The sequence below is a fragment of the Spermophilus citellus genome (assembly GCF_964194105.1).
Source record: "Spermophilus citellus genome assembly, chromosome: 2".
Classification (NCBI taxonomy): Eukaryota; Metazoa; Chordata; class Mammalia; order Rodentia; family Sciuridae; genus Spermophilus; species Spermophilus citellus.
The window spans coordinates 4,332,304-4,343,878 of NC_138183.1; the positions used below are offsets into that span (position 1 = coordinate 4,332,304).

The following is an 11,575-nucleotide window of genomic DNA, read 5'->3' on the forward strand; positions in this document are numbered from 1 at the left end:
ACAGGCAAGCTACAGACAAGAGCTAGCGAACTTACGTAAGCCACACCACTAAGGGCAGGAAACGGGATTCAGAAAGGGGAATTGGAAATACAACGGGACGGATGGACGTGTGGGAGGAGGGGAAACAGGCGCAGATCATGGGTAGAGAAGCAATTAAAACCAAACCATTTAGTTTCTATAATTTTTGGATTAGGTTTCCAAGAGGCTGTGGTGAAGGAATTACGAGTGCCCCACGTGTCTGCCTCTCCCAGTTCAGGGCTTCTCAGCCTTGGTGCTGACGGATGGTGGATGCCCCTTTGCGGGGTGGGAGGCGCAGTCTGCTGTCCTCCAAGGATGTGGAGCAGCGTCTCTGCCAGGTGCCAGCAGCGTTAACCAAAAATGTCTCCAGACACGACCGAAAGTTCCCAGGAGAGCAAAATCACCCCCGCTCAAGTGAGAACCACTGAGCTGCTTCCAGAATGTCAGCCTCTTTCCCGTGATGTAGAGTCTCTTTTTCAGGCTGCCTCCCTCACAACCTTGAAAGGAGGCAAGGTGGGTCTTAGCCCTCCGCCCGCCGTGGCTCAGGAAATCAAGCCAGTTGCCCAAGACCACAGCTCCAGAAAATGAAGGCTCTAGCTCTTTTTTTTTTTTTTTTAATTTTTTTTTTTTAATATTTATTTTTTAGTTCTCGGCGGACACAACATCTCTGTTGGTATGTGGTGCTGAGGATCGAACCCGGGCCGCACGCATGCCAGGCGAGCGCGCTACCGCTTGAGCCACATCCCCAGCCCCCTTTTTTTTTTTTTTTTTAAAAAGATAGAGTGAGAGAGGAGAGAGAGAGAGAGAATGTTTTAATATTTATTTTTTAGTTCTCGGCGGACACAACATCTTTGTTGGTATGTGGTGCTGAGGATCGAACCCGGGCCGTACGCATGCCAGGCGAGCGCGCTACCGCTTGAGCCACATCCCCAGCCCAGGCTCTAGCTCTTAACCAGGGTGTCCCCAGCTGGCCAGGGTTGCAGGGCGAGGGGGATGGGGCTGTGGCAGTGTGTTTCAAGGACAGCAGGAAAGGGGAAGACATAAGCGCAGGGAGGAGGATTTGTCTCCTTATCAGCTCCTGAGATTTCCCTGAGTTCAGGGTTTTCAGCATTTACTTCTAGTCAACTGAGGAGAACAATAAGGTTACTTTGAGGAACAAGAATATTTGAAGTCAGGATGTCGGGAAGGGCAAAGTGCTCACTGCTCCTGGGCCAGGCAGTACCCCGTGAGCTCAGGGAATCCTGATGTCCAGGTGCTAAGTACCCTCACCTCTGCTCACAGGGAGGTCTAGAGGAGAAGCAGCGTCACAGGGGGCAGAGCAGGGGAGGGGGTGGTGGCAGGCAGAACTCTGCTGGCTCCGAACAAGGAAGCCTGACATCCGAACCGCCCCGCAGGCCTCTCTCTCCTGCAGGTAGCTGGGCTTGACATCTGCCTGGGCAGCCAGGCAGCGGATTTCTCTATTTATTGTGGTTGTTGAAAACAATAGCTGCAGCCCTTCTCATTTGCACAGATGCAGGAGCCTGGAAGAAGCATCTGGGGACAATTTCGTTGAAAGTCGAATTGTTAACAATGGACAGCACTATTTTTCTTGTTCTTCTTTCTTTTTATTTTTCTTTTTCAAATATAAAAGTCAGAGGAAAAGCACTCCACGTTACAACAGGTCGGTCGTGAGCTTGGAGCCCTCCTGTGGTTGGACCAGCCTGCCCAAGGCCCTGAGCAGGGGCTTGCCAGAGCCAGTCCTCAGGAACCAGGATAAGGGCACACCGTCCCCCACGGTGTATTGGCCCCCTACCTGAAAGTGGTGGGTCACAGTCTCTGTTGCCTGGGACACATTTACTAGCATCTCTAGTACAAACACAGAACCAACATCTCAAAATTAGTGAGCTCAAAGCACAGCTAATGGATTGGTGGGCTCCGTGGTTAGTATGTCAGGTAGGATACACTTGATGGTGTTTGTTTATTTTTATTAAACTTTTTAAATAAAGATGCATTTCCTTTTTCTGTTTTCTCTTTTGCAATTGTGGGAATCGAACCCAGGGCTGCAGTGTGCTCTACCAGCAAGCTACACTCCAGCCAAGATGCATTTTCTTAATACAGGGTTGAAATCAGTCATCTTACGGGACAAATGATGCTTTTGGGGGTCACAGAACAGCTTGAACCCAACACAATAGAGATCGGGGTTTGAAACTTTCTGTGCAGAGCCAGTTTTAGGTCAAGGAAACTTTCTTTCAAATAAGGAAGAGGATGGAGGAATAGCTCATTGGTAGAGAGCTCACCTAGCATGCATGAGGCCTCGGGTTCAATACTCAGCACTGCAAAAATAAACAATGTACACCTAATGAGGAAGCATCCTGACTTATACAGTGAGCATTGGCTGAGCCTGGAATGCTCTGGAAGTTGCTGGAAGCCCCCACTGACGTGTTCACCAGGCCTCGGAATTCTTCCTATAGGAACAGCCCTCCCACAACACCACAGCAGTGTCCTGAGAGCCTCGGAAACAGATGGTGACTTGATTCAGTGGGAGGAGCACCAGTTCTGAGGTCTCAAAGCTTCAAAGCCAAGCACCCCTTCTTCTTGGTGCCAAGCCAGCGGAGGGGACAGCTCCACTCTCTGGAGTGGCCACAGTCCTGGGCAGGGCACAGGGCACTGCTGCAGGCTGCACTCACTGAAGGCCACCTGGGCGCCAGGAAGGGAAAGCTCTGAGTCAGGAAGATGGGGAAAGGAGCTGCGAGGACCGAGAATCACCTGGTGTCCCTAGAAAAAAGCCCTTCCCCCTGGGCAGGATCTGCCATTAGGAGGGGCCGCTGTTCCTCAGCCTTCCCTAACATTGATTTGCTCCTATTACATGGTAACTGCAGATAAATCTGAGGCCGAGCCTCTTCAGAAGAGAAAACAAGTCTGTCGTGTTTTCACACCGTGCTCCGACCTAACACAGCCACTGACCTGTGCTGGGGTGTGAGCGCGGCTGTGTGGCTGTGCCCTGCCTTCTCTGCTCCGTCGCTGCCTCAGCGCCTGTATTCACGGCCTCCATGTACATTAGTGAAGTTCAGCTCTCACTGGGCATGGGGTGGTTGCCTGATTCTGTAGTGTCTGATTCGAACACTCTGGTAAGGACCCCACCAGGGGCACCACTCTTACAGACTGGACTTGAGTTGGAGGCAAAGCCGACTAACACTTTGGATCTAGGGGCTGGACTCCATGGGCCCCAGAGGGCTGGGTTTTTTATTTTTCCTCAGCCTTTCATCCTGATATGAACCTGGTTTTTAAGTTCCAGCTCCAGATCTGTTCCTTCATAAAGCCTTCCCAAGTCCTGCCAGCTTAGCCTCCCCCTGGGTTCAAGAACTGAACCCTTCTGGGTAGCGCCGTTCACAGGGGGTAAATCAGGACATTGCCTGTCTTGAGTGTGCTTGTGTGTGTGTTTAGTGTGTGTGTGTGTGTGTCACATCTCCCCAGCTAAATATTAAGTGGTTAACTCTTTGTGGGCAAGGGCTGAGTTCTAAACTCCCAAGAGCTTAGGATGGTATTGGGCATTTAGTGAACATTTAGTAAATATCTCTTTGCTAGCAACAAGTCCCGTGAAATCAGTAGAGCTCACTTGAGAGGGAAGGTTGAGTGAAATGACGTTGGAATCAGATTCATTTGTGACAGTTTCTGACTGCCTGCTATGCAGGATGATTGATTAATCGTCAGTTAAGGCCAATAGAACTTGGGATCTAAAGTCAGGAGACCTGTGCCTCATGTCATTTCTACCTACCAGGTAAGAACAGCTCCTCTGGTGAGTCTCTTCACCTCACCAGACCTTAATATGCTAGAGAGAGAGAGAGAGAGAGAGAGAGAGAGAGAGAGAGAGAGAGAGAGAGAGGGGAGTTGGATTAGCTGTGTGTAAGCTTCTTTCTAGCCCCAAATGCTGTGTGATTCTATAACTCTATTTCACAAATGCATGCACTTCTTATTTGTGACATAAATGCCCACGGAAAAACAAAGTCAGTAATAAATTATGAAGAACTCAGGTGCCACGATCGTTTGCACTTTCCAAGGACGCTCGATTCGATAAATTCCACCCCTGTAAGCAGCCCCTCTCCAGGGCGACAGAAGATTCCAGGCTGTCAGTGAAGCAAACCAAGCAGTCTCTCCCCATAATTGTATTGACAGGATATCAGCAGAGTCCCGACGGTAGGAAGGGTGCGCCCCTGACAGGTTTTGTGAGGGAGCCTTGAAGGCTAGTGTTGCCAGATTCTGTGTTGAGTCACAGGATTCTGGGGGAAATGAGAATCAAGCAAGGAGAAGCTCGGTTCTTTATTTAATTTTATTCTTCCAGGGAGTCACATTGGAAGGCACACTTCTGCCTGCACATCACTTTACACAGCGCAGGAGAGGTCCGTCCTAATGAGAACAGCTACATCCTTTTGTGGCCACATAAAACATCATCTTGATGCAATTAAATCCCGTTCAATAACCAGTCGTCTTGTTCTAAATGAGGCAGCTAGTTGTTGAGCATTTGTAAGGTAAAACGCCTGCTTGGATGTCTGGGATTCTCACTTTTCACTTGGTTACCGTGGCACCTTGCAGACATGTTCTTTTTTTTTTTTTTTTTTTAAAGAGAGAGTGAGAGAGGAGAGAGAGAGAGAGAGAGAGAGAGAGAGAGAGAGAATTTTTTTAATATTTATTTTTTAATTCTCGGCGGACACAACATCTTTGTTGGTATGTGGTGCTGAGGATCGAACCCGGCCGCACGCATGCCAGGCGAGCGCGCTACCGCTTGAGCCACATCCCCAGCCCGCAGACATGTTCTTGAATAACTGATGTGCACACATCCTGGTAAATTCATTGGGTGGGAAATACCAGTGCTGGGTTTGTTCAGTCAGGGTCTTTGCATTTTAAATAAAACAATGCCGATTCCACCCACTGCAGAAAACAATTCAAGCGACAACCTCCAATATGGTGGGATGAACTACTATTTCTAAGGCACTAGCCTCCCTCAATAGAAATGCACAGCTTCAGGCTCAGATTAGAGAAAAGCAAAATATGCCTCAGCTCCAGTCATCCTCTAAATGGGTGGAAGGCACTCCTGACCACTGCCACCCTCGAGGAGGCAGCACAGGACCTGAAACTCTGGGCCAGTGAACCGGGTGGGCCTCAGTGAAGGAATTCACAAGCCAACTCAACAGAAATTTTAGTAACATCATCATTATCATAAGGCTCCACAGCCTTAAACATTTTCAATTTCTCCCTTTTTAAAAAAAAAGTCCAAACCCTCAAAGTTTCATAATTCAAATTTTCTTTCACATACAGGATGCTGTTTTAAGCAGTAAAAATAATGTTGGGGCTGAGGGGCAGTGGAAGTAGCCGCCCACCCAAGCTCTGCCAGAACCCAAAGCACAAAGTCAGGCAGAGGGGACTGCAGGGCCCTGTTTTGTAAGCGGGTCTGGAAGGAACAGTCACGTCCAGGCCGCCAACCCCAGTTCAGGTTTTGCTAGATCTTACGGGATGTGGAGAGTATTGTGATGTGGATATCAACTTGACCGAGACAGAAAGGTGAAGAATCCAAGGAAGGTCCCAGGGAAGGCTGCCCCCTGGCGGCTCCTGGCAGAAGAGAACCCCAGGGTTAGTCACTGCAAAGCTTAGGTGGGGGACCCCTACTTCTCCTGCATGGTCCCCAAAGGCCAGGACGGTCCTGCCAGCCCTGAAGACAGAGGCGCAGTCAAAGGTTGGTGATGGACTCTGCGTTTTCATCCTAAGGTCGGGTTCAGAGCCCATTCTTCCTGGAAGATGTTCCGCTAATGCCACCCAGAGGCCAAATATTGAACTTCATATGGGGGATTTTACATATATATCTATACACATTGTTTTACACATATGTGCGTATATTAACTACATTATATCATGTATATTGTATACATATTATACACATGCATATTACTATATATATACACGTGTATGTACAATACATGTAAACTGTATGTGCATGTGTATACACATACTATATATGCACACTATATGATGTATGTATGAATACACACAAAAGTACGCGTCGCTTGGGATGGATGACTATAGTGCCCTTCGTTGTGCATTCAGGAAGGAGTTGGGCCACTGGTCACACTGGAATGACATCAGAGGAGCTGTTGCAGGGGCTGTGGGCTCCATTCTCTCCTCAATCCCAGAATGGTGGACCCAACTCACCCCTCTGTCCGCTGAGAGTGCCTCTTCTCACCTTGAAGTAAGTGAAGGACCGGACCCTATTCCACTGGAGGTGGGGGCTATTAGTTGGAAAGGCGCTGCTGCCGCTTCCCTGCAGTGTACACCCTCTGCAGGAACATATCTCAGGGAATATGGGAGGAAAGAGTCTGTGTTTCCCCAGCCAGCCAACTCTGTTAATTCTGCAGTGTCAATGAAGCCAGAATTGGACAGGCAGACAGGCAGGGTCAGATCCAGAGAATGGGGGAACTGAAATGTTAATTCCTTCAGAGCCCTACCTCCACCTTATCAAGGTAACCTGCCCCTGCTCCAACCTGTTGCTAAGGTGACCAGTCTCAGGATTGTCCCTCCCTACAGGGTGTGGTTAATTACTCCCCTTCCTGATCTGGATCACTCCCACTCGCCCCCGCCCGTCGGCTTCTCACCTTTTGGCCATCCACCCAGCATCTCCTGGGCCTACTCACAGTGCCTGAAGGAGAGAGCCAAGGGGAAGACAGCAGGAGAACAAAGGAGGCCTGGGACACAGAAAAAGGCAGAACACCCTCGCTTCTGGGGACACAGGATACACCTCTGGTCCCCTTCTTCCTCCCAGGAGTAGTCTGTGTTACCCCTTTTTGAACAAACCCTGTTTTACATCCTCGGCGTGCTTCTCTAATGTTATACTTCAACCTGCCAAGGAGCAGAGCTCATCACCGATAATGGCGCATCTTCTGGAAAGCCTACATTCCCTTCACGAAAACAGCAAAAAACACCCCCCGGCAACAAAACCCTCCGCGCTCTAACCGGCGCTGGGCGGTCGTCTAAATCCCGGTTGCTGAGCCCACGGTTCCCGCCAGCGCCCTTCCCACGCGCCTGGAAAACCAGGCATTTTTAAAAGCACACTGCCCTCCAGTGGCGCAAAGTCAATTTGCTCCATGGCTGGCTCCTCAACCACCAAACTTCAACCTGACTTTTCTTGTGGCAGGGAGGGAGGGAGGTGTGGCAGTGCCACCACGGCGTGCGGGTTCCCACCAGGCAGGAAAAGACACTAACGTGCCCAGAAACCGGCAGTAAGTAAAAGGCTAGATAGTCTAACTAAAAACGCAACGCCCTGCGAGTGCCCGCGGGGCCTCTTAGGTGGGAGATGCGTGCTTTTTCTCTGGAGGTTGTGATTTGGATAAAGTAAGTGTAAGAAAGACGGAAATTAACTTGTGACGCGTTCTGTCCAGGAGAGACACACAGCACCTGCTGCCTAGAAGTAGCCCAGGCGCACGGAGGAAAGCAAAAGGCGGCCTTCACTGGGGGCTGGGGGGCTGACAGGTGGTAATAAACGTCCTGCGGGGTCACCGGCCAGCTGCTGGGGAAACCAACCACAGCAGCCAACGTCGCGCAGGGCAAGGGTCCTGCTGGGATTACCCCATTCCGTCTTCCCAGCCGTTCCCGTTCACGTGTGTCGTTATCACCCCACTTTGAGGATGAGAAAACTGAGGCTCAGAGAGGCGACGCGACCTGCCTTTGACCCTGCAGAGGTCCTGGTCTGTCTGGACCAGAGCTGGAGTCCCCAGTGCTGCCCTCGAACCCAGGACTTGATGGCTGGAAACCCTTGACTGTGGGTGGCTCACCTTGACGATGAGCGGGTTCTGAAACATGGAGTCCCGCACGACCCCCAGCCTCTCGTTCTCCATGCCTGGGCGGATGTCAGCCACCGTCAGGGGCCGCCGAGGGGGCGGGCAGATCTGGCTGACAGTGCGATGCACCTGCTGCTTCTTCTTTTTCCATCGCTTGAGGTCCTGGCGGAAGTCCCCGGCCTCTGGCATCCTGGTGGTCGCCGTGGAGTCGCCCCGGAGTCTCCCCGAGGGCTGGATGCCTGGCTCGTTCCCACGTCTGAGGTCCCAGCTCGCTTCGGGCCGCACCACTAAAACCCCGGGGTGGGCGCTGGATACGGGCCACCTCCGGAGCCGGCCGTGCGCACCTCGCGGCGCCCTCTCGGTGCAAGGAGCCTCGGGAACGTATGTAAGCACCGCTGGTTCCTCAGAGTGTCTGGGACTCGGTGCTGCGGATCCGGGAGGAAAGGAGACCAAGGCCACCCCTTGAGGAGGCATGGAACAGTCCCGTCTCCTTGGCGACGGGACGCCAACAGCTCCCGAGCCTATGCTAGCTCTTTCCTGAAACTATTGGCGGCCAGCAAGATGGACCTTTTAGGGTTTTCTTAAAACATCAGCAAAATCCAAGAATCACTATTGAGTGTGCCAAACACATAGGATTCTAGAGGGCCATTTATACTTGACTTCCTGGTCAAAGTTACCTTCTTTCCATCCACCGACCCCACTCATGGCGCCCTCCCAGCCTGTGCCTTGAGCTGCAGCATACACCGGAGTTTGAAGCCAGATTTAACATAGGAAGTTACTGTAGTTAGATAAATCCGTCTAATATCGAGTAAAATCAAGAATGGAGGCCATTATAGTACAGGAAACCAGAGCAGCGCTTGGGGGAATTGAAAATGTCCCCAAGGCCCAGAGCCCATCCCAAGGAAATGTTGTTGTTGTTGTTGTTGTTTCCCAAGGAAATGTTAATGAAGCAGCTCCCAACAAACAAGGAGATGCTAATCCAAAACCCTTCCTGCCCAAATGACTCCTTTGGCCCACCTGTCCCCAACCCTTTGGGCCTTCCCACCTACAATCCATCGCTGCAAGATAACAGAACCAAGGACGGACAGGAAGGCGACAGGAAGGCAGGAAAGCTGAAAGTAGACCTTAGCTATAAAAGAGGGAAGACCTCCTCCTTCCATGGATTCTACCTCTTGGGTCCCCTTCTTCCTCAGGGAGAAGTCTTTTATAAATTTAACCTTTAATAAAGCTTCTACTTTCCACTCTAAACTTGTTTCGGTGTGCTTCTCTGCTGTTATACTTCAGCATTGGGGAAGCAAGAACTTGTCACCGGTAAACAGCGGTAACACCTTCACGGTGAAAAAGAAATCCACATACCAAGGCTGAATGAAGCTGCTGCTAACCCATAAGGGCATCCCCAGGCACTACCCCTGTTGGATCCCCAGTTTTTCTTCTGGGAAATGGGCGGGAAGGAGAATCTAAAGTTGGATTAGATCACTGGTATCCAACTTTGTGCAATAGAATGGGGAGAGATTGAAAAACTCAGATTCACTGGATAAGGTGGTGTACACCTGTCATCCTAGCGACTCCAGAGGCTGAGATAGGAGGATCTAAAGTTGGAGGCCAGCCTCAGCAATTTAGCGAGGCCCTATCTCAACAATAAAAATAAATAAATAAAAAGGGCTGGGGATGGAGCTCAGTGATAAAGTGACGCCTGAGTTCAATCCCGCTACAATAAAAAGAAAGAAAAACTCAGTTCTGTAAGGGTCTGGCAAAACATCGGAGTAAGAGACCACAAGAGACTGTCTTATGCAACAGCAGAAGGGTGGGTTTATTTGGAGACCAGCATGCTGGGGCCCGAGCTCTCTATAGCAAAGAGAGATGGAGCCCTGAGAACAGCTTGAGCAGAGCTTATATACTTTCCCTGGAGAGGGCAGCGAGAGAAGTTACATTTTGTAGTTTGGCAGTTGGGGACAGCTCATTCTGGGAACAAGATTAGCAGACAGTCCACAGTTAGGGACAGCACATTCTGGGAACAAGATTAGCAAACAGTTCTTAAGATTTCAACAGTGTTTTGTTAAGCATATAGAGAAACGGAGTGACAAGTACCTATTTTATTAACCTTTCAGTTCCACAAGACTCAATCCAGACTCACTGAATGAGATTATCTGGAAGCAGTTCCTGACACCCTGCATTTTAATCCACCCAAACTTTATTTTGAAAAAGTTCCAATCTACAGAGAAATTGAAAGAAGGCTATAATCATTAACCATATAGACTTCACCAAGTTTCATTGATCCTTGAGCTTGCCATGTTTGCTTTTACATTTGAGAGTACGTGTGCATAGGCACGTATGTGCACACAACTGATATATTTGAAAATATCTCAAACGATAATATCTTTGACCCTAAGTATTTCATCCTATATCTAGGACATTTTTGTGTGCTGAGAGCCACAGCTGAGTCGGAATGGCCCCTGGCATTTTGCCAATAGTATTGACAGGCGAGGCACTACTATCCGCCTTGGCTGCTACTTTGCAGTTCTCACGCTACTTTGGAGTTCTCGTGGGGATTCCCGGGGATTCCCGGAGAGTTCCCATTGGTTGGGGAAGTGCAGGAGGACGGATTTCCGGAGGATATTTCCGGCTGTTGGTTCCTGGACGAGCTGCGTGGCGTTCAGGAGGGGTTCCCAGGAGCGTGTGTGGAGCATGCTGGTGGAGCTCAGAAATAAAGTTTGTTCCTGCTTCAGTGGCTCGTGATTTGTGCCCAGCCAGACTGCAGCATTTGTGCATCACTATAATATTCTTATCATGTCCAAGGATTTTAATGTCATGCCATAATAACATCTAATATGCAGTTCATAATGTAAAGTTGGGAATCTGCATTTTTAAAAAGCTACCCAGGTGATTGATGCAGTGTTTCTGGACCCAGTAGCCTGTTGATCTCTAATCTCCCAGTATTTCCTTTTGTGCATTCATTCATCCATCATTTGCATCTTCATTAAACATGTTAACATCCACTTATCCAAGGCTCTGGGTTCACTGGAGGGCTGGCTGCACTGACAATCAATCTGACCTTCGAGGCCTTACACACCAATAGTGCACGGTCAACGCACTAGCTGAGCAGAATAGACAGATTTCCAACTGCTCACCCAGGCCTGGAGCCATGGCAGCGTGGGCACATGCATGCTCCTGGCTCTCCAGCCTGTGTTGTGACTTGCACAGACATATAGCTCTGCACTTTGCAATTAAAGGTGCTTTGCCCGATCACACAGGCAGGATGGTGTGGTAATGGAAAGAGCACAAGTTGGAATTCTAGGCCAGGAAGGGCATGTTGGACAAGTTACCAAAAGCCTCAGTTTTCTTATTCGCAGGATGGGACTAACACAGTATTACCTAATGAAGATACCTCCAACAGAAGGGCTGTTATGAAATTAAATGAAAAATTTGTTGCCTAGATGGCTACGTTCACCATGTGAAAAGGTTAAACGTTTGATGTCCTGATTGTGGTGCTGGAGATGGAACTTGTGCTAGGCAAGACCTCTACCACTGAGCTACATCCCCAGCTTTAATCTGAACCATAATCATAATCTTTACAATTCTGATGGTCAACCAGTTTTGTTTGTTGGTTGGTTTCCACTTTGTCGCACCTTTTACTCGACCTCTTCCCCTAAGACTCTGGGAAACACGCGGGCAGGCAACTACGCATGCGCCATTTCGGGCGGAGCCGAGTTACTATGGCAGCGCGACGCCGAGAGGACCGGAAGGCGACATAAGAC

The 11,575-nt window shown here is 49.7% G+C and overlaps 1 protein-coding gene across 2 annotated transcripts in view; it reads right to left on the reverse strand.

Moving 5' to 3' along the window:
* Nucleotides 1–8,009, reverse strand: part of CFAP77 (cilia and flagella associated protein 77) — a gene marked incomplete at its 5' end in the record, with an annotated part of 122,095 nt that extends 114,086 nt beyond the window's left edge. Inside the window, one exon of one of the 2 annotated variants that reach the window (XM_081278718.1) lies at nt 7,815–8,009. In XM_081278718.1, the coding sequence (XP_081134844.1) occupies nt 7,815–8,009 (195 nt within the window). Of the gene's footprint in view, nt 1–7,739 lie in introns of both variants that reach the window. The other variant, XM_081278717.1, reaches the window with a different exon arrangement.
* Nucleotides 8,010–11,575: the final 3,566 nt, after the last annotated feature.